Source organism: Rhynchophorus ferrugineus, unplaced genomic scaffold (genome assembly GCF_030347505.1).
Source record: "Rhynchophorus ferrugineus isolate W39M unplaced genomic scaffold, kcgeb_rfMv2 rfM4, whole genome shotgun sequence".
NCBI classification, from domain to species: Eukaryota; Metazoa; Arthropoda; class Insecta; order Coleoptera; family Curculionidae; genus Rhynchophorus; species Rhynchophorus ferrugineus.
The window spans coordinates 54,067,734-54,092,218 of record NW_027472583.1 but is presented as its reverse complement, the minus strand read 5'-3'; the positions used below and the strand labels follow the sequence as shown (position 1 = coordinate 54,092,218).

The window sequence follows — 24,485 nt, the reverse complement described above, 5'->3', positions numbered from 1 at the left end:
CCTATTAAAACGTTATTCTTACTTTTTTTGTTTTTACACTCTATTTACCATTTTTCCAAGAATAACCCAATATTCCATTTTGTAAAATCTCTACCATTTTGATATTCTTTTAAAAATAATGTCTTAAAGTTTCATTAGACCTCGTCGTCGGTTATCTTTATATGATTTAAATCCAATGTTTCCTAACACTATATGAAGGAATGACTTACATCCTTCAAAGAGCTGCATATTCCTAAGTTTTTATGGATAGTTCTCAGCCTAACTCTAACAGAAATAGTTCTTAAATTACATTTATATCGAAAAATCTACTCTACTACTAAGTAATCCTGATCCTTATGAATCGTTCCTGTTCGAATTGACTGATTAGAGAATCAAAAAGAGACAGAATGATGTCTGATGTGTAGGAACATGTAACCGAATCAGTCTGTTAAATTCTATTTGTGTTCGTACTGGTCGGCACTATTGCCAAATGTCTACAAAAATCTTCAAAACATTAGTGATAATAATTAGAAGGTACGAACCGGCAAACGGAACCAAAATTCAAAGTTAATAGGCCAACATTGCAACGCACTAACGTCATAAATTTTGATGACGTGTATTGACTGTTTTATTGAAAGGACTATATATAGTTTATACTTTATGTGATAGCAATTCCTTCTATTTTTAGTTATTAAGTGTATGTGTGTATATTAGAATGACTTGTCCCGTGTTAAGTAGATGTTTCGACTTAACAATTCCGTTGTTTCGTCCTTGTGGACGATATAAAAAGGAATATGAAATCTACCGTAATGGCAGTAAGAATATCGAAGTAATATTTGTTGGTATACAAACAGCATACTTCATATTTGTTACTTTACCGGTTATAAGTAAGTATAACATTTTTAGATATCCACATCTAAACATGGAATGTATCTAAAATTACTTGCCGATTTTTCTTTCTGTGTTCATTTATCAGGTAGTAGCTTGTTCGTGGTGAAAAGGGTATGAAATTATTAACATTTATATTTAATGCCATGCTACGATCTAATTACTTCTCTAGCATCTGGAAAGTAACTAAAATACTAATTATTCTTAAACCAGGAAAAATACCAGAAGATGTGACCTCCTACCGGGCTTTAAGTTTATTACCGACAATCTCGAAAGTTTTCGAGAAACTATAGATCAAGAAGTTAAACTATATAATAGAAAAAAGAAAAATTATTCCACAACATCAGTTTGCACAGACTTGTAAACAAAATAAACGCTGACCCAAATGCCAAAAGATATTGTTCGGCTGCTTTTCTAGATATATCTCAGGCTTTTGACAAAGTATGGCATACGGGCTTGCAGGTTAAACTAAAGAAACTTCTCCCTCATCCGGACTATCAGTTACTAAAATCGTATCTCACTGATAGACATTTTATTGTAAATCAAGGCGATGAACATACCGAATTAAATCCCATATATTCAGGAATTCCGCAAGGTAGTGTAGTAGGTCCAGTACTGTATCTTCTGTATACGGTCGATCTGCCCACCACAAAAATAACTACTGTGGAAACATACGCAGACGACACAACAAGCTTGGCATCCCATGAAGATCCGATCACAGCATCAATAAATCTACAAACCCACCTGGATCAAGTACAATTATGGTTGAAGACATTGCGCATTAAAGTCAATGAAACAAAATCCACCCATGTAACGTTTACCCTGCGTAGAAGAACATGTCCACCAGTGAATAGCAATCATTGTCAACTCCCCCAAGCAGAGCAAGTTAAATATCTTGGTATGCACGTAGATCAACGTCTAACCTGGAAGAAGCACATACTCTATACACGAAAACAACTTCGACTGAAATTATACCAAATGTATTGGCTCATCGGGCGCAAATTCAAGTTATTATTAGATAACAAGGTGTTGCTGTATGAGTCTATACTCAAGCCTATTTGGTCATATGGAATCCAACTATAGGGTACCGCTAGCAAATCTAATATATCCATCATTCAACGGTTCCAAAATAAAGTGTTGCGTGCCATTGTTGATGCTCCGTACTACATTTCAAATAAAGTAATACAACGCGATATTCCTCTAGAACCTATAATGAGTGTAATTCAACATGTTTGTGTGAAGTACTTCGAAAGAGTGTCAGTGCATCCCAATGTACTGGCTAATCAGCTAATTATGCGACATAGTAGTGAAGTGCGTAGACTAAAACGTTTAACACCACCTGATCTGATTACTGGACATATATAAACTTTAGAATAAGCTTTAGAATAAGACTAATTAATTAAAATAATATTTTATAAAGAAGATCGCTTAATGAAGTGATTTTCTGCATGCCATGTAAATATAATATAGACATAAGAAATACTTATTGCCTATAGGGCAGATTGTGGAATCACAAAGAGTTAAAAAAATTAAAGTAATATTAATTTTTAAAGAATTAATTCATTTAAAGAAATATTAATTTGGACTAAGTTTCCAAATAATCATGTTGTGGCTGACAAACATTAATTATAATAATGATTAAAAATTAAATAATGTAAATTTGATTGAATCGGTTAGAGCCAAACATACACATTTCTCAACAACGATGTTAAAAAAATTAAAAATAATTAATGTTTACAATCTATAAGGACTAACTCTGTAGACTATCAAGAGGAGATTAAGTTTACAAAAGCAAGGCAGTATTTCTATTCTTCTTTTGCTTTGACCCATGTAGAAATGTTTACAGTCTTTCCGTTTATTTTATGAATCCATGAACCTTTCCGATTGGCCACTTAAATAACGATCCGAATAGTTTGATTTTCGTTATCCATCCATATCCGAGCAATTCGCTTTCTTGTTTCTATATCAATACATTCAAGAATGGGAGTTCGTTTTCCTTTTCGACCTCCATTGTGAACTTGATCTTCGGATGTATTTGATTTAAATACTGGTGAAATCTTTGTAAAGTTTCTTGTACATGCCTCTATATAACAAAAGTATCGTCCACGTAGAAGAAAGTTAATCCGACAAAACATTGTCTTAATAATACCCATTTTATGTTTAAAGATAAAAGATAAAAACAAAGAGAAGGGGCACTGATGGGCTGATCGCTATCCCATGTCACAAAAAAACTTGTTCATGGAGGATCTAGAAGTAAAAGCAATAAATCTAGCTAGCAAATCAGCAAATTTATAAAATTCCCAGTCCTATATAGAACCAACAAACAAAAGATCAAGTGTAAGAGGACCTGGATGCCAGAACGCCTCTATGATACAAAAAATATAACAAACTAAAACGAGGAATTATTAATGAAGATAATATATATGCTAAAATTTCGTTTTATTTCTTCCAGATAATGAACACAATACAATTTTACTAAATTATACTAAAATAAATTATCCTTCTTATCACTCAGTATTATTCGGACTATTTGGATCAATATATACCATTATTGGATTTCTACAACTACTAGCGGTACAAATTTTTCAAACGCTTTTATGGAACACATCATTTCAGGTAAGTACAAGGATTGCTACTTATATTTGTGCCCCACATGTAGTGATGATCAAAACTGAATTTATTAGTGTTAAAATAATCTCCGTGAAAATCATTGAATGCCAAATACACTAATTTTTCAGACCAATCATAGATACGCCTGATATGCGCAGCAAAATTTGATTTTGTCATGTCTGTGATCAACTGTATGTATATTTCAAAAATATATTTTGTTTGATCCATAAATTAACCCAAAATATTCCATTAAATTCGAGTTAAAAGTGTGAAGACCTTATTGGTGTGAATTTCACCTTCTAAAACACAAGCTTGCAACTTTTGGACCTTAGAGGATTATATGGATATTGGATGAATTCGTAATGTTATTTACCTTGAACTCATATCTTCAATCTATGTGTCAAGATTGGTTCTAGTTTTCGAGTTTGCGCATAGTGACAACATTGAGCTCTTATAACGGCTGTCAGCTGACAACGTTGCATTCTCTAAGGACCTATTCCTCCACGGATTTCGCCCTTACAAATCCTCCTTAATACGAATCGTTTGAGAACAGATGTTAACCTTCATCAATAACACTATCCCCTCCTTTAAGAGGAAACATTTTCCGTCAGATTATCTATTAAATGTCATAGTCTATCCTAGAGACCTCCAACTATCAATAAAACGTCTAACTTCTAAAAAATCTCCAGGCCAGGCAAGGTCGCAAAGCTGGATCAAGAAACTTTCGATCAAGTATGGCACAACGGTCTAGTCTAAAGCGAAACAACTATGTATCGAATGATCTAAACTCCCTGATTGATTCATACTTGGAAGATAGACCCTTTTAAGTAAAGATCGGCGATCATATATAGGTCTCTAGTTCGAGGGTAGGTTCCAATGGTCTAATCTTCCAATGATCCTATTTGCAAAGGAAATGGTGTGTGCCGCCCATTATTTCGACTGCAGAAAAGATAAACTTCCAACCCACCAGAAAGTCACTCTTTATAAGATGCTAGTCCGTCTAGTCTGCCTTTACGAAGCACAGATGTGGTAAAGGTACGTCTCTGAGAGACAACTTACACTACTATAAGCGTTCCAGTCCAAAAAAGTCCGCGCGTTACTCAATGTCCCGTGGTTTATGAGAAACGTGAATACACTAAGGTAAGGTTCTCTCTTGGTGCCTTAGAACACGAAAATAAACTGATCAAATCCGTATCCATCCACAAACCTCGGTAATTGAACTTACTACGACAAATCCAGTTGTATCTCAGGGTCTTTGTCGCCCGCGAAACCTTTCTATCCCGAACCCGAAGCGATATCAGCAAAAGACCATCTGGAAAAAAATTACTGGTCAATCTGGAAAAAGAAAAAAACGACGTTGCACTAAACATGTGGAAATGCAGGAACAATCTTGGAATATCGGTCCAAAAAGTTTTTTTACGTTTGTGGATGTTATATACCCGGTGAAAGTGGAACAATCATGACAAATACCCTCAATTATTACGTATCTTACAGTACTTTGGTTTTGATGTAATAAACACCTATAGGCCATGGACACCAAAATTGTTTTATAACGCAGAACAAAGCTCTACAAGTGATCACTTGGTGCACATGTATACTTTTCACTTTCTCTGCCAACGTTATGGAGAGAAGACGAAAATCAAGCAGATGATTTCTACTTTTGCTCTATGAATATCGTCGGTATAAATGTAAAAAAAAACAGCACAGTGTAAATATCTTGACATACCGTCAGTGTCGAAGAACTTCATCTTCATCACCAGGGAGCAGTGGAAGCTATTTCGTTGTGGAAGAAAAGCATTTAATATATTTAGGAATATTTGTCAGAGATATTCCGAAACTAATGGCTGGCGTAAGTTTGGTTGCTGTTGTTATTTTGGTTGCCCATGCCCAATATCGTGTATACTTTGTGCTTAACTCCATATTTAACAATACAAAAAATATATATAAATTGATAGATTTCTTATTCCCACTTATAAAACATAAAATTAATTATTATAGTAAACTCGAGTAACATAAACCTATATATAAAATAACGATAAATTTAGAATAACACGCAATACAGAAACTAAGGAATATGAACGATAGCTTTATATAAGGTATAAACAAGCTAGTGATACTATATATCTTACCCGCCTTCAACTACTTACCCAGTATCGACAATGCGTCACTTAAAGTGGTCACTAATATATTTTGATAGTTGAGCTGGTGTAGAGAATGATTCGACTCTTCTTCTGAAAAAGGTTATGTTCTATGTTTAGGCCAGAAATATGAACAGCCACCCTCTTAATATATGTATTAATTAATTTATATATTAAATATTATAATATATATTAAACCAGATATAAAATTTGTGCCAATGCTGTTTTCTACTACAATAGATTGATATTTTTTCCAGGTTAATATGATAACATATAGTATTATGGATAACGAATATTTGAATACTAACGAGGATAAAATTTTGGTGGACCTAATTCACAATGAATCCTTTCAGTTGCATATAAATCAAGAACTGATCAGCATACATAGACGCTATATCCAATTAACAAGGTAGGTGTGAGCACCAATATTAAAATTAATTTTAGCAATTTAATATTGCAGGACTTTTAACCTTATGATGGACAAAATTAAATTACAAATAATTGGTGTTCTGTTCCAATCTTTAGCAGTTATGTACCCAGTGTATATACTACTATGCGATACTTCTAGTAATACGGTAGGTGTTTTATTATAAGTAATAGCTCTTTAACGATAAAAATTATAATTAAGCATTATTTTCAAGCTTTCCTTCGTAAGTTCAGTTATCAGCGTATATATTCTCGCCCTCATTCTTAGTTTGATTGTATATGATATAGGGGAACTCTACAAAACCAAGGTTGACAAGTATACCCATGTATTTTATTTAACTTAAGTATAAAATATCATTTTTTCAGTGCAATGAAATATATCACTCGTTAACCAACACCACCTGGTATAACTGGAATATCTCGAACAGGAAATTATATTTAATAATACAAGCAAGTTTACAACAACCTGCACACCTTCGAATTGGTATTAATCACGAACTAGATAGATCACATCTTTTGAAGGTATTAATATTATTGTGTTTATAATATTGATCACATTATGTTATGTAGTATTAGGTACTTGCATGTATTTCGATATATTCTTACTTTAAAAATATATTAATTGTGGAAAATTGGTACAATATATATTAATCAAAATATTTTCCTATAATCTAAATTCCGTTAATCTCTATAACTTTCTAGAAATATGGCGATACTGCATCAATCTAAACAAATGGTAATCAGAAGACGCTATATCTGATGAGTATGCTGGATGAGGCAGAATATATAGTCTTTCAGTTTGCTCAATGCAGATCGTCTGCTATAGCATTCAGTCGTTTCCAGCAACTCTAGATTTAGATTTAGATCTATTGAAACCACTAGATGTGCATCAAGAAGTTATGGTCATGAATATTCCGCTTCGGTGCCGATGTGGATGGCTCTCATGACTTGCTCTTAAGTTTGTTGTAATAGAACCATTTTTTATTACGAGTTATAATACACCACAGAAAATTGATTCATCAACTGCTAATCTGTCTAAAAGGCCTTTGAGAGTTTGGACTAGGTATTTATCCAATAAGTTTTGTAATTAATTATGTTCCAGTTTGGTTCGCTGCCATTGGCATCAAAATCGCGACATTCCAAAAAAATTATTTGATGAACTTCGTCAGCTGATTTCCTTCAATTAAACTCCCTAACTTACTAATTAAACTTCCACGACTAGCATCTGTATACACTGAATAATTCAATAATAGTAAATAAAGAACTGTTATTTTATGTACATAAATATCAAAACAGTTATGTTAGGTTATTTACATTTATATTTCACATTTTCGCCAGTAGAAATCATTGATCAAAATACATGCAGTACCCAAACAAATAACTTTATAAAATATTTCAATTATTTTATTTGGCATTGCTACTCCTATATTTGTTCACTTTTAGTTTCTACGGCTTATTTACACCTTATCTACAGCGGCGTATCATTTGACAAGGAAAAGAAATTAGCTGTTTAGATAGTTAAATTAGTGTTGTAGTTTATATACGATTTTATTATATTAATACATATCATTGCTATAAAGTATTTTTTTTAATTTAAAGGCAACATAAAGAGACCTAAAGTATAAATGGATCTAATCCCAAATATTTATTTACATTATATAGAAAAAGTCAAATATTTTTTAAGTAGTTACTGTTTTCCGACTTTATTTGACTATATCGACATATATTTGACTTATGACTGATGATTTTTTTATAACATCTTTATTAGATACGCTTAGTACAATCTTAATTTACAATTAATTTATTACTACTTTTCCTATGTACTTGGATTAATTAACAAGCAAGACGAGTGCGAGAAAATACATCAATATGTATTCCTCAATTATAAAATTATAATTATTTATTAATTATTAACTTATAGCCATAGTTTATACTAAATGTATACACTTTAAGTTCGTATAGTTTTGTTCGCTTCAATCTCCTGACATCCTGCCCGCTGTCCAATAGTTGTATTGCTTTCACGTTAGTATGATTTAGGAATCTTCTTTCGTGTTTCAAGGCGAAATCTTGGATAACTTCGCAAATCCATTTGATTTCCAGGTGATCGTGCAGTTCTTCGTTGGTTACGTAGCGATAGGCATTGGTAATCAATCGAAGAACCTTGTTTTGACAGCGTTGTATGACCAGTTGATTTGAATTTTTAGTGTAACCCCATATTTGCACACCATGGGTTCAAATTGACTTTATAATTGTATTATAGATCAACCTCTTTGATTTTAGATCAAGTTTAGAGTATCTTCCAACTAACCAGTATAGTTGTTTTCTTTTGGTTCTAATGTGTTTTGCTTTTTGTCTAAAACTTTATGACTGATGATGTCTTTATATATACTGAGTATATTTTAAAACAATTTGCCTTACTTGATTAGACTTGAGACTTATGCAGCCGCCCATGCTTGAGCTATTGGCAACCGGATTAGGGTAACGTTTCATTACATATTATATCTTCACTGTGACAGAAGTTCCGTGCTAGCTCTCGAAGAGAACGGGGCAATGGCGTCCTGCACGCCAGAGCCATCACCACCTTCAGAAAGTTGCCCAAGCCTTCCAACAACCGAGAAAACCGAGAGTATCTGCAAAAAGAAAATGCAGAACTTACAAATGGGGTTACTCAACTTCGATTACTCTAAACCAAGCAAGGAGACGAGCTTTTCGCAATGCGGATATTGCTACGAGACGCCCTTACTAAATCCACCTAGGCAGGGCCAGTACATCTATCTCCTGAGACACCAAACGAACTCACATCCCTATCGTTGAAAAATGAACACGCAAATGACGGACTAACAATGGTGGGAAAGAGGAAGAAGGCTCCCATCACCCCGCCACAACCAAGTCAGCTGTCGCAAGGCCGTTAATAAGGCTAGACAGGCAGCTGCAACCAAGCGGGCTGCCAAGCCGTCTACCCAACCCAGTCAGCAGAGAGCCAAGGCTAACTCGCAACCGTTCACCTCCAGAAATGCCAGACCAGCGTCGACCAAGCCGGTAACTAAGACAGCTACCCAGCCAACGCCCATACCAAGAAGACCCATATTCAAAACGGAATCAAACACAACCTCCTGCTTTCAACTGTATCGTCACCAGACATCGAATCCATCTCTACCCAGGTGGAAACTCATGATCGTCCAATCGTGATCACTTCCTTGTACAGGAAATGCACCACGCGTGACTCGTGTGCCTTCAAAACTCTCTTCGTCAAACTAACCTCAAAGTAATCGATCCCATCCCATGTGGGACTGCGGGCGCGCAAATCGAGCAGGCAACGATATCGCAGCACTGAGCGCAAACTTAGGGCTGGTCTCGCCCTGCCGGATGAGCCTACCCATCACCCCGCTATTGGACAACGGGGCACTCCACGCATTCTAGACTTCTGGAGAATGAACTCCAGAACATCAATCGTCCTCCTGACACATAAGTTCGGTACAAGTTCTCGACGAGTTACACTCGGGCCATCGTCGGGGACAATGCAAGCCAGAAAGAAAACCGACTGGAAGAGATATCAGGAAATTCTCCTGGAATCCGGTCCAAACCCGAAGATTGATCGGCATGAACAACTCGAGCGTGCTATGTCGAACCTAATTCGAGACATCCAATCCGCCTATCAGAATTCATCATTCGAAGTTCTATCTTATTCAAACTTTCAAAGTGAGCCAGTTCCTGAAAGTATCAAGTCACAGATCCGACACAAGAATCGTCTCTATTGTAGAGCTCGTGCCACCCTCAACTCGGCACGCAAAGGGGAGCCCAATAGAGCAAAATGGGAAGTGAAGGCCTGGCCATTAAAGCCTGGCGATCCGAGAAATGGAACTAATTTCTAGAGGATCAAAGGCTGGATGGCCCCCCTACTTTCTGGCAACTCTCTAATAGCCTCCTGAAGAAGGCACAAAACGTCATACTCACCCTGAAGTCAGCAGAGACAGGAACTTTCCCAGTCATCGACCACGAAAAGGCCGAGCTCCTCGCTAAAACCTATGAAACCCAGATGGAACGCCTCCCTCCTGCTACAAATATAAACGTAGCCCATAACGATTCATCGAATCACGAAATCATTAGGAAGGCCAACTGCGTTCACTCTCAAGTGGCTCCAAGTTATCTTCTAGACCATCTAGTTACTCCTAAAATACGCAAATAATCAGCAAGATTTGGAAGGAGAAGGCCCCGAGTTTCGATAATATTTCGATATCCCAACTCAAAAAGCTGCCGCTCGTCGAACTAACTAATATCATCAACGCATTTTGAGGCTGTAACACTTTCCATCCACATGAAAACGTACATTCATCACAATTATCCCCGAAAAAGGAGCTAGAAAAAGTCATTACCTTCTGAATACAGACTTATAAGCCTACTAAGTTCCATTTTCAAACCTGTTGAAAGAGCAATTCTTTATGCTCTTAACGATTTTACGAAGACAAACAATATCATTCCAGATAAGCAATTCGGGTTCCGCGCCAAACACTCAGCCGTTCATCAGGCCCATCGGCTGACCGCAAAAATCAACTGTGCTTTTAACCAACGTGAAAGAGCGGTCTTCTAGGACCTAACCAAAGCATATAACAAGGTTTGGCACGCAGGCTTAGTAGCGAAATGCATTAGATTAAGTCTACCTCTGTCTACCTAGTCGACTTAACTGCTCTTATCAAATCATTTCTGTCAGTACGATCGTTCCAGGTTAAAGATTAAAGTATTAGACACAAGGCTCCACCCTGGCACCCGCTTTATTTAATATTTTAAACTTAGAGGTCAATTGAAAAGTCCCCGGCGTGACACATAGATGGTGCTACTAGAATTAAATATTTTTTAGTTAGCCCTAACCCTCAAAAGATGCGTGTATAAATTTGACAGCTGTCGAATCATTAGTTTGTGAATTATAGCATTTTGAGTGAAGCAACTTTTGTTAGTGTAAAAAAAATGGATAAAAAGGAATACTGCATGTTGATAAAATATTACTTTTTGAAAGGAAAACATTACAGTTGAAGCAAAAACTTGGCTTGATGCTGAATTTCCGGACACTACCCCAGGAAAATCAACCATCAAGGATTGGTATGCTAAGTTTAGACGTGGTGAAATGAACACCGAAGACGGTGAATGCAGTGGACGCCCAAAAGAGGTTGTTACTGACGAAAACCATAAAAAAATCTACAAAATTATTTCGAATGACCCTAAATTGATATTGAATGAAATAGCAGACACTCTAAAGATATCAACTGAACGTGTACATCATATCATTCACGAATATTTGAGTATGAATAAGCGCCGTGCAAAGTGGGTGCCGCGCGAGCTCACTTTGGACCAAAAACAACGACGAGTTGATGATTCGGAGCAGTGTTTGAAGATGATTAAGAGTAATAAACCCGAGTTTTTGCGTCGATATGTGACAATGGATGAAACATGGCTCCATCATTTCACTCCGAAGACCAATTGACAGTCATCCGAGTGGACTGCACACGATGAACCCGCTCCAAAACTTGGGAACACGCAACAGTCGGCAATAATTTTCATTTACTACCTTGAAAAAGGAAGGACCATGAACAGCGACTATTACATAAAGTTATTGGGCCGTTTGAAAGACGAAAAACGACCGCATTTGAAGAAAGAGAAAGTTCACCAAGACACCGACACGGTGTCTAAACAAGTCAGTGAAAACGATGGCAAAAATCCATGAATTGGGCTTCAAATTACTTCCTCATTCACCGTATTCTAAAAATCTGGCCCCCAGCGACTATTTCCTGTTTTCAGATCTTAAAAGAATGCTCGCTGGGAAGAAATTTTCGTCAAATAAAGAGGTAATCGCCGAAACTGAGGCCTATTTTGAACCAAAGAACAAATCGTACTACAAAAATGGTATCGAAAAGTTGGAGGGTCGCTATAATCAGTGTGTTACCCGCGAAGGGAATTATGTTGAATAAAAAAAAAAACTTTGCCAAAAAAAAATTTGTTTTACTATAGTAGGCCGGGGACTTTTCAATTGACCTGCCTGGATGGAACACATGGAACAAATACAAGAAATTATGAACAGTAATTTAAAATTTACATTATTAACAGTAATTTGGTAAATATTTTAAACCGCTGATAAATATTAAGATATTTAACGATTAATGCAATAAAATATGTAACTATATGACAATGTATTCTTCCTTTTGTCGGTTATTTTAGTTAGTTAATTTTGAATCTAAATTTTGAGAAGTCAGTAGTTAATTTAATGCGTATAAATACACAATACTTTAATATAATTTCTTAGGCTCTAATATAATCTCTTAAGCTTCCTCCGAGAGTTAGTTCTTGAGATAATTTGCACGTATTTTAATATACAGACAATTGTTACCGCATTTTATGGTATATATTAAATATATTTCTGATCTGATATTGAAAATATTGTCAAAACCAATTTTAATAATATTAACATATCATTCTTAGGGTATTCTACATTTTATATATCATTTATTTACTTATTTATTAACTTTATAAATTGTGGTCGAATTTCGACCACAGAGCGATTAGTAGTTGGATAGTAACAAAATGATAGTGTTTATCATAGAATAAGTACCTCGTAATTTTAAAACCGTAGCAGATTAGAATAAAAACAAATATCTAATTAACGTTAATTTACTAGATTGCTGTAATAAATAATTTTAAAAAATCATTTCAAATAATTTCTGGTATGTAACAGTAGCAAAGCTTCACTCACTATGCGGCCCTTTATACTTTTGCAAAAGAAATAGAATTAACTTGAATTTCGACCACTAAACGATCACTAATTACTACTAAACCTTACTTTTATAGTAATTTTTCTTCTTACTTCTACAACTTATAACCCAACAAAGTTAATCAATTAAAATCTCAAATAGATTACGACCAGTAATAAACAAATTTAATGATTCTATAACGACAGTTTAATGACTGGCCTCTTTCTTTTTTTTTTAATAAAGCAATTGAAAACAACATTTCTTATCGGCAGCGATGGAAGACGTTGCACCAGGTTTCCTAAGGACGATTAAATTGGTAAATTTTATCCTGACACATATATTCATCGTCGATATGATTTTGATGTTGGTAATTATTCTAGTATTAACAGAGGTACTAGCTTATTTCGAATCAATAAGCGTAAGCATCGAAACGGCAGTATCATCGTTTACAAATAACACATTTGTAAGTTATAATATTATAAATTAAGATCATGTAAAACACACATTCATATCTTGTCAACTTAATATTTCTGAAAAATTATTATCGATATATATCGATCTAAAGATCATATTAATCATATAAGATATCTGATTCAGTAGTAAAGCTTATTTTATTAGGTTAACAAAGAAGGATGTTCTCACGTCTTTGAACAGCAAAATTTTATCCCAGAATCTTATGTGGAACCTCCCATAAACTCTTCCCCTATGATCTTATCATATTAACTTTAAAAAAATAACACAGTACTTTTGAGTACTGAAGAACATTTCCAGTACATTAACAGTAAGCCTTACCTAGATAAACTATTATCATTATAGATTAATTCAAAAGAACGGACAACGTTGGTTCAGCGTTCTCCTTTACCTTTAGTGTAAATTATTCTCTGTCCGGCTGATCCCATCTCAGTTGTTAATGAATTAGTTCTCTTATCGATATTAGAGGACTTCTTCGACAGATCTCGTAGCAGACTGCTGCTTGCGTTCAATTTGTCTTGATTGCTCACACCTAATGATTTCGGCTAGACTTAGATACAAATAATACAATAAAACTAATTTATTAATTAATTATTTATACTAATGTGAATCAAGGCGATCCTCAACTCGACGTCTTGAACGTGAATTCAGAATTCTGAACTTACGTGAATGAATAAGAACTCCTTGGTTCTCCCTGTTTAAGAAGGCATGTATGTCACTCCTACTTCTGAAAGCATACTGTGTCTGCTAGTCACCTTCTCTTATAACCAAATATTCTAAACATAATTAACAGTTTTACTCATCCTGAACATCATGTGAGCGTTAAAGTAAATGACTTCCCTGACATCAACTCATCTAAATATCCCTTTAAGAACCAAGAATTTGGGTATGCTAAATTGTGACGTTTCTAGGAAAATAAATGAATGCGGATCAATCAAAATAGGCCTCAGTTTCGTTGATCACTTCTTCATTCGACGAAAATTTCTTCCCAGCGAGCATTATTTTGAAATCTGAGAACAGGAAATAGTCACTGGTGGCCAAATCTGGAGAATACGGTGGATAAGGAAGCAATTCGAAGTCCAATTCAAGGATTTTTGTCATCCTTTTCAGTGACTTGTGACACGGTGCATTGTCTTGGTGAAGCACCACTTTCTTTTTCTTCAAATGCGGCCGTTTTTCGTCGATTTCGTCGTCCTTCAAACGGCCCAATAAAGCTATGTAATAGTCGCTGTTGACGGTCCTTCCTTTTTCAAGGTAGTCAATGAAAATTATTCCATGCGCATCCCTAAATACAGACACCATAACCTTGCCATGTGCAGTCCACTCGGAAGACTATCAATTGGAATTCGGAGTGAAATGGTGGAGCCTCTGATCCATTGTTACATATCGACGGAAAAACTTATTTTTTTACTACTAGTTTATTATGCTTGATCATCTTCAAACACAGCTCCGAATCATCAACTCATCGTTGTTTTTGGTCAAAAGTGAGCTCGCGCGGCACTTACTTAGCACAGAGCTTTCTCATACCCAAATATTCGCGAATGATATAATATACATGTTCAGTTGATATCTTTAGAGTGTCTGCTATTTTATTCAATTTCAATTTACGGCCATTCAAAATCATTTTCTTGATTTTTTAAATGTTTTCGTCGGTAACAACATCTTTTAGGCGTCCACTGCGTTCACCGTCTTCGGTGCTCATTTCACCACGTCTAAACTTAGCATACCAATCCTTGATGGTTGATTTTCCCGGGGCAGTGCCTGGAAACTCGGCATCAAGCCAAGTTTTTGCTTCAACTGTATTTTTTCGCTTCAAAAAGCAATATTTTATCAACACGTCAAATTCTTTTTTATCCATTTTTTCACAATAACAAAAGTTGCTTCACTCAAAATGCTATAATTCACAAACTAATTATCCGACAGCTGTCAAATTTATACTCGCATCTTTTGAGGGTTAAGGTTTACTAAAAAAATATGGATTTAATTTTAGTAGCTCCATCTATGTGTCAGGCCCGGGACTTTTCAATTGACCTGTTAACAATAAACAGCAAAGACTATATAAGATAAACTTTTATGTAAAACACAGTGCCGACATTTTTTTCTACTACCTTAGTATTGTTTAGCTTGCAAAATATTGTATAACATTGTATAGATGGATTTAATATCACATGTTTCGAACGAAAGATAACAGTCCATAGCCAATAATCCAAGATCAAAAACACAAAAAAGCTTTAAGACAGCTTGTCATTGGAAGAATCAACTATTTCTATACATTTACACGCTATGAGAAAGATCCTGTAGAGCGGAAAATGGTTACTACAGGAATTAACGAGAAATAAAGTGTTCTCCGTCGCGTATTATGGCTGATTATGAAAAATAAATTTAGCACGATAAACCTAACTGCAAAAAATCCTGGGTTTGTCCAGAAAAGCCATCTACATCGACGCCAAAGCAGAATATCCATGACCATAAAGCATTTTGTGCGTATGGTGGTATCAGCAAGGAGTAGAGTATTACAATCTACTGAAACCAAATTGAAGTGTTGCCACAGATGTCTACTGATATCAACTAAACAAATTTTATGTTATTATTGTAGATAATGCTTCTTTCATTGTATCTTTTTCAGGCTTATTGCTAAAAAACGTAAATTATATAAAATACAAATACTTAATTTATATTTGTTGAGTAACAAAAAACTAACTCAGCTCCAGGAATAAAGCCATGCCTGTTTGCACGATAAACAATAACATATATACAATGAATTATTAACAAATATAACAAAACCTTGTTGCCCACTCTCAGCGATTATATTAATATTAAGTGCAGCTATACGCTACGATATATTTTCAATAAAACTGGAACAGCTTAATATTTTGCATTTTACAATATCATATCGGTGCAATACTTAACTGGCCAGAGGGTACCACCATTATCTGGTTCCTGCTCGAAATAATTAACCCTGACTATTTAATTTTTTGGCTTTGGCATTTTCAATCAGAGTAATAACAAATATTAAACAGCACTTAGAAAATTGTCAAAACCGATTTATAACCTCTAATTATTATCATTAATGTTTTAAATAATTTTGCAGACATATTACAACAGTGTCGACAAGAACCAACACAAAATGAATTGTATAGACTAATTCGGTTACATGTTCCAACGCATTCTGTCTCTTTTTAACCAGAGTAACGCTAATTAGTAAATTATAAAACGGATTTTACGTTTTTACAAACTGAACTTGGTAGTGTATTCGACGTCATCTATGACGTACATTGACTGTTTTACTAGGACTATATTATGTAGTTTATGGTTTATCTGGTAACGATCTCTTTTATTTTCAGCTATTAAGTATATGTGTGTATATTAGAATGACTTGTCCTGTGTTAAGTAGATGTTTCAATTTAACAATTGCATTATTCTGTCCTTGTGGACGATATAAAAAGGAATTTGAAGCCTACCGCAGTGCCAGTAAGAATATAGAAGTAATCTTTATTGGTATACAAACAGCTTACTTCATATTAGTTACTCTACCAGTTATAAGTAAGTATGACAACGTTTGATTAACTTGTATCAGCCCATTTTTCGTTTCGTATTTATTCATCACATGTCGGGTTGTTCTACGCATATTCTTGAAGGTAACTGGATCAAAACATCTTTATCAATAAAAATGATTTTTTTAGTTTAAATTTTTCTACAGAAAACAGAAAAATATATTATATTTATATGTGTTTAAACAGCAGGCGCTTGATAACGTAAACACTAATAAACTATGCGTTAATATAAAAACGTGAAAGCGTTCTAGCTGAAACGATAATAATGCACCTAGCCATCCTCCAAAATAGCAACTGAGAAGCTAGAATGGAACAATTGCTATTGAATACGGACATCAGTGTCAGCGCGTTATTGGATGTTGTTAACTTATACCTTGTTTTGGTATATATATATATATATATATATATATATATATATATACCAAAACAAGGATTTAATCAAGCGCAATGAGAATAAATGTATCTTATAATTTCATTTTGGTTCTATTTCAGATAATGAACACAATACAATTTTACTGAATTATGCTAAAATAAATTATCCTTCTTATCAGCCAGTGTTATTCGGACTATTTGCATCAGTATTTACAATTATTGGATTTCTACAACTGCTTGCGGTTCAAATTTTCCTAACGCTTTTATGGAACACATCATTTCAAGTAAGTTCAAAGTTTGGTATTTATATCTGTGGCCTAATAATGAAAACAAAAATATTGATGATAGAACGTGAATTTATTGGCTTTCATAATATTCTCCATGAAAATAGCGCATTGATTTCATATGCATAAAAAATACCATTGGGTGCAAAATAAGGACTGTCTTATTTCCCTTTGTTCTACTTCTCGTTAATAAACTCGAGCAATATAACCCTATATGTAAAATAACGATAAACTGAGAATAATATACAACACAGAAACTAAGGAATATAAACAATAGCTTTATATCAAATATAAACAACCTATTGATACTAGATATCACACTACGTCATCTAAATTTGTGACTTCAAAACATCGCAGTGTTACCGCATCAACTCTAAGTTTTAGTTCAGTTTGGTTTTGATATACAACAAAATTCTAGTTTAAATAAAATAATGAAACAAAAATATTATCAAACATAATTTATTTTAACATTATAGTACATCTAAAAACTACAGTTAATTATACAGCCTCAATAGTTTATAGGTTAGAGTTATAACCTCTTATTGCTTTCAAGAATGTTGCATACGTCTGACAACCGGACGACTTTGACAGGCTCATTCGTTTACGTGTTCAAACTAATCAGACAGCATTGTGTCTCTTTTTAACTAGAATAAAATGAGAAGTAAAATATTTTCTGATTCTAAAACCAATTTACAAATTGCGATAGGCAATACATTAAACATCTTGATGGCGTATACATAAAAAAAACTTTGAATAGACTATATATTTTGATCGGTCAAATACTCTATTGTTTAGGCTGTAGTGTTATAGAATGATTCGGCTCTTCTGAAATAAGTTATGTACTATAATGGAAAGTCCCCAATGACAACATCAGACGGCGTCTGACAGCTTAGTGCTAGAAACAGAAAAGCCAGAAATTAACCAGAAATATATACAGCAGCCCAATTAATACCAAACCAGCTATAAAATATGTGTCGACGCTGTTTTCTACTATAATTGACTGCACAATTTTGCAGGTTAACATGATAAAATATGGTATTATGGATAACGAATATTTGAATATTAGCGAAGATAAAATCTTGATGGACATAATTCACAAAAGAACGTTTCAGTTGCGTATAAAGCAGAAACTAATCAGCATACATCAACGCTATATCCAATTAACAAGGTAGGTATGTACCAATATTAAATTAATTTTAGCAATTTAATATTGTAGGACATTTAATCTTATGATGGACGAAATTAAATTACAAATAATTGGTGTTCTATTCCAATCTTTAGCAGTTATGTATCCAGTGTATATTCTATTATACGATACTTCAAGTAACACGGTAAATGTTTTATAAGTGTGCCAGTAATCGTAATAAAAACTAGTAACTTTGTTACCTTGCATTCTTCATTTTATAATAATATCAGTGTCAATGTGTTAGTACCAATATTTATATAATTTAAGGATTCTTTTTAAGCTTTCCTTCGTAAGTTCAGTTATCAGCGTTTATATTCTCGCCATCATTCTTAGTTTAGTTGTATACGATATAGGAGAACTCTACAAAACCAAGGTTGATAAGTACACCCATGTATTTTATTTAAGTTAAGTATAAAATATAATTTTTTTCAGTGCAATGAAATATATGACTCCCTAACCAACACCACCTGGTATAACTGGAACAACTCGAACAGGACATTATATTTAATAATACAAGCAAGTTTACAACAACCTGCACTCATTCGAATTGGTATAAATCATGAACTAGATAGATCTCATCTCTTGAAGGTATTCATATCATATGTTATTCCAAAATATACTGTTAATATACTGTTAGTTGACAATATATGTAGCGTTATATTTATAACTAGCGCCGGCCCCGGCTTCGCACGGGTGCAATGCTGATACTAAATTAAATACACTACAGAAAAAATATGAACGTTGTATATAAAAACATAGCGGCCCGCTCCGACTTTGCACGGGCATAAAATATATATGCCTATGTCACTCAATGAAAACATGATTAAAATCGATCCAGTATTTTTGGTTCATTCATTACTGCCCTTGGCCTGCACGCATTAAATTTGGAGTAAAACAATTCCTCTTCCCCTATACTTACTATGAAGATTTCCTGCTATCTTTGGAATATCTAAATTCATACAATTTTTATTACATTACACATTTTTAAACGCAAATTTGAAATTTGTAATATCTCCGAAAATATTTGTTTAATTTACATTCTGTAAGGAACCATATTGATCTATATTAATTGCACACTGTATTTGAGGTACTTAATTCGATAAGGATTAATGCCGTATTGCTTAAAATAGCTTCGTAAATAAGCCATTTTCTCACGTAAAAAGTAAACAATAAAAATGGTTAATGTGGGTTATCCCTAAAAGATAAAAATATACCATCGCGGACTTTTTTGTAGACCTTTTTATGGTGTACAATACAGTACATTAATTTGATCTAACTGGTAGGGTTAGGCAGCGTTTTTGCTAATTGCTAAATAAGCCTAAAAAAATAGGTTAATTTACGACATCACGTTAGAAACCTCTAAAATTAGCAATGTTGCCTTAGTATATTATGCATGTATTATACATATAAACCTTCCTCTTAAATCACTCTATCTATTGAAAAAAACCGCATCAAAATCCGTTGCGTAGTTTTAAAGATTTAAGCGCACATAGGGATATAGGGACAGAAAAGGCGACTTTGTTTTATACTATGTAGTGATATTGATCACATTATATTATGTAGTATTGGTGCTTGCATATATCCAGCAGAAGGTATGAATGCCACTTATGAATGAAAATTAAACTTCCATGATTAGCGTCTATATACACTGAATAATTCTAAGTGAAGAACTGTTGTTTTATGTAGAGAAATATGAAATCCATAGAATTTAACACTTAGGTTAGATTTTTTACATTTATACTTCGCATTTTCACTAGTAGATATCGCTGATCAAAGGACATTCAAGCACCCATACAAATAATTTTATAAAATATTCCAATTATTTTATTTGGCATTGTATTTGTTCAATTTTAGTTTCTACGGCTTATTTACACCTTATCAACAGCGGCGTATCATGTTACAAAGAAAAGAGATTAACCGTTGAGTTAATTCAATTAATGTTGTAGTTTATATATTATTCTATTATCTTAATAAATATCATTACCAGAAAATATTTTTCTATTTTAAAAGCAACATAATAGACCTAATCCCTAATATAACGCGATTATTGAAAAAGTAGAGATAAAAGCAAGCATTTGACAAAGCATTTGTCAGATATAATTTTAATTCCCTTAAATTATTTTAACTCCTTCAGTTCCTTTTAAATATAAATTCTTCAAGGGGGTTCAGTATTTTGTTCAGTATGGAATCATTGAATTTTATAACCGAAAATATAAATAGAATTAAATAGAACAAAAATAAAAAGACTTTACTAATCTAAATTACAAAACAGAAATATAGAATGAGAACTTACGCCTAACCATGTTCTGCGCGTCGTAATCACTAGAGGGTCAGAGACTGAAAGATGACAGATTTCTTTTCTAACTGTCGATTTTAGATTTTGTGGGACGTCTTATATTTTAGGTTACGTTTGATTTTGTATTCTAGTGTATAATTTTAAAGAAATTTGTTTAAGGTTTGAAATGACGTTATTCTTGTAGCTTTTAGGGTAAATATTATTTTTGTAAATGCTAAAACATAACAAGAGTGTTAAAAGTAAACAATGATAAATTTCAGGAAATCTCTTATGATCTACAGCAAGCTTGCAAACAGGAAGGTTTATTCTTTGCATTTCAGAGCGGCCAGATTATTTTAGACCCAAATGTAATAATAGTAAGTCTTATATACTTGATGAAAAATATATTAGAACTTTCCTAATAGATTGCTTTAAAGTAGCATATCTATAGAGATTCTTATTTCAAGAAGTTATTCTATAGCACGCTTGATAGATAAATCTTCGTCGTTAATCTATCGAAAAGCAAAATATGACTAAAAGTTAAACATTGGATTCAGCAGTTGCTCAGCCCACATTAGAATCTTTATTAGAATAAGTAAGAATAAGATTAGGAATAAGTACAAATATAATATTTTCTTAAAGGAAGTAAATTAAGAAGTTTGAAAAATAAAAATTATAACATTTAATTTGAAGCTGATAAGAACCAAACAGTATGACACCAAAAAGACTAAGAACGAAGTGTAAATGTGATGTTGCAAGCAAGAATTATATATACTATTTAGATACAAAGAATAGTAAAGAATATACTCTATCACTAAAATGTAATAGAATATACAAAAAAAGAAAAGGATATAAGGATATTCGAATATTGTATTTTTAAGTACATTTTGGAAAAAATACTTTTTAATTTATAGTTTTTTTATTTTATAATATATAATCCTTTGTAACAATTAGAAAATAAGTTATCAGTTGTCAGATATTGTTTCTTGTGTATTTTGAAAATGTTGATTGTTTGCATTCAGAATCATTTTGTGGATTTTTTTTTATTTCTTTATCTCATTTTACCACGTCTAAACTTAGCATACCAATCCTTGATGGTTGATTTTCCTGGAGCAGTATTCGGAAACTCGGAATCAAGGCAAGTTTTTGCTTTAACTGTATTTTTCCCTTCAAAAAGCAATATTTTATCAACACACGAAAATCCATTTTTTCACAATAACAAAAGTTGCTTCACTCAAAATGCTATAATTCACAAACTAATGACCCAACAGCTGTCAAATTTATACAAGAATCTTTTGAGGGGCTAACTAAAAACCATATGAATTTAATTCTAGTAGCGCCATATATGTGTCAGGCCGGGGACTTTTCAATTGACCTGTTATATAAGTAACTATTATGTGTATTAAGTTGTAATCGTAAATATATTGGGGACATGCGAACGATTGTCATTGCAACGTAATTATGACAAATTATAGGTCAATTAAAACCATAGAGTAATATAATATATACTCTATGATTAAAACGAGTCAAGCATTTGGCATAAGAGTTTTTCGATGATAAGAGTACGCCCTTAAATTTTTCGGTTTCCGTTAAACCTTTATAAAAAGGTATATAGAAGCATAGGTATATAGTATAACGTTACGTTAATTACCATTAAACAAATCGAACGACCTATTTTTACAAAAAAACACTAGTAATAGATACAAAGTTATTCTTTTTCATTAGAACGCTTTGTCACATCTAGCGTACTCACCATACATAGCACCTGATTCCAAATTCTGAGGAAGTATGTAAACGGATCGATGATTGGAGACCTGTAATGTATCACCATGTTGCCAGGAAAATGAGAAAAAGTTGAATGTTTGTAAAAGCAGAATATATACATTATTACATTAACAAAACTCTGAAGCCTTTTGCAATAATAGCCCAATAAAGTTAATCAATTTTAATATCGAATAGATTAGATCCTGACTACAAATATTTAAACTTAATTCCGTAACGACATTTTAATGTCTTGGTTATTTATCTTTTACAGAAGAATAGAAAACTACATTTCTTTTCAATGACAGAAGGCGTCTCATCAGCTTTCCAACGCACGATTAAATGGGTGAAATTTTTAGAAACCCTTATTTTTATCGCCAATATAATTCTTATACTCTTGGTTATTGGCTCTTTTCCTTGGTTATTATTCTAATAGTACAATAACCAAGGATCATAACAATGTGGATATCAAAACAATTATATTCTCAGTCGCAAATAAAACATTTGTTTTTAATAAATTACTTACCAACGAACTATATTTAGAGTTAGTTCTCATGTAAAACACATATTTATTGTCCAAGCACTGCGATATAATAATTTAGAGAAAGTGGCACTTTTTCCATATTTTTTCTTTTTCTTTTCTTATCAGTTTTCTCGCTGTAGGACTTCTAAGATTACTGGAAGAAAAAGTGATTTTTCACAACCCTCTTTCACTATGGTTCTATTGACTGTTATCTATCAAGCGTGCTATAGAATAACTTCTTGAAATAAGAATCTCTATAGATATGCTACTTTAAAGCAATCTGTTAGGAAAGCTCTAATATATTTTTCGTCAAGTATATAAATGAAATATTCCGTACATTTTTCGTATATACATCGTACTATATATATTTCGTACATATTTACAAATAAATAATTCTCATAGTTTTCTCATATATAAACAGAGATTCTCACAAAAATTTACAAAACACCGAAATATTTGGCATGCCTATACACAACTTTTAGACAAAATTAACAATAAAGAAGCAACACTTGTTAGTCTTTTGGTTGAGGGTTTGGTCCACTTAGCACCTTATAATATATATGTACTTAATTTTATAATGTTTTATATTTTTCGATATTGAGTGCCTCCACATATATTAAATTGTCGTGTACTATAATAAATAGATGTTTTCAAATAGCAACTTCAGTATTTTGGCCTTGTGGTCAATATAAAGCTGAATTTGATATGGAAATATTCTTTGTTTTTATACAGATAGGATTCTTCGTATTTATTAATCTACATATTATAAGTAAGTATTTGTACAAATTCTTACTGCTTGATAGACTGCATCTTCTGAAGGTACTAAAGTATATATTGCCTGTTAGTAATGTACGCTACGCCATGTTAACTATATATCAAGCCTCTATGTCATATATATCTCAAGTATAAATTATTTGTATTTACTCAATTTTAGTTTCTGTAATCTATTTATACCTTACCTACAGCCGCGAATCATTTAACCAAGAAAAAAAGCTAAATATGTCTAAATATTATAGCAAGCTGTTGTAGTCAGTAGAATTGGTGTTATAGTAAATTGTTTTATTACATTAAATAAATACTAATACTAAAAATTATTTCTTTTTTTACCATAAAAGCACCATAAAATCCCAATCGCCTAATACATCAGACTGCCATGTTGTCTGAAAAACAAAACAGGTTGCCAAAAAGGGTGTTAGTTGCCTATAGAGATACGCAATTTTTAAACCGCAAGACTTCTCAGCCCTTTATAAATATTGCTATTATCTCCAGTTCCCGAATGTT

At 33.2% G+C, this 24,485-nt stretch overlaps 1 protein-coding gene and 1 long non-coding RNA gene across 2 annotated transcripts; both read left to right on the top strand.

The window, feature by feature from the left end:
• Positions 1 to 694: 694 nt before the first annotated feature.
• LOC143196374 (uncharacterized) lies at positions 695 to 20,646 on the top strand. Its single transcript, XM_076404038.1, has 13 exons — positions 695 to 866; positions 3,383 to 3,483; positions 5,873 to 6,024; positions 6,076 to 6,190; positions 6,257 to 6,349; positions 6,408 to 6,563; positions 16,594 to 16,792; positions 17,296 to 17,459; positions 18,476 to 18,627; positions 18,676 to 18,790; positions 18,926 to 19,018; positions 19,078 to 19,233; positions 20,500 to 20,646. Exons 1-13 carry the CDS (start codon positions 695 to 697, stop codon positions 20,560 to 20,562), a joined length of 1,731 nt encoding a protein of 576 aa, XP_076260153.1. The 3' UTR covers positions 20,563 to 20,646.
• Positions 20,647 to 21,017: 371 nt separating this feature from the next.
• On the top strand, positions 21,018 to 24,295 carry LOC143196282 (uncharacterized). Its single transcript, XR_013005718.1, has 2 exons — positions 21,018 to 21,133; positions 21,202 to 24,295. It is a non-coding gene; the product is annotated as an uncharacterized LOC143196282 (long non-coding RNA).
• The last annotated feature ends 190 nt before the right edge of the window (positions 24,296 to 24,485 follow it).

What these genes read in the sequence shown, in the direction of transcription:
- LOC143196374 (XM_076404038.1), top strand. Translation starts at nt 695, where the DNA reads ATGACTTGTCCCGTGTTAAGTAGATGTTTCGACTTAACAATTCCGTTG. An exon ending in TATGGAACACATCATTTCAA is followed by an intron (nt 17,460 to 18,475) that starts GTAAGTTCAAAG and finishes ACAATTTTGCAG; the next exon opens with GTTAACATGATAAAATATGG. An exon ending in ACGATACTTCAAGTAACACG is followed by an intron (nt 18,791 to 18,925) that starts GTAAATGTTTTA and finishes ATTCTTTTTAAG; the next exon opens with CTTTCCTTCGTAAGTTCAGT.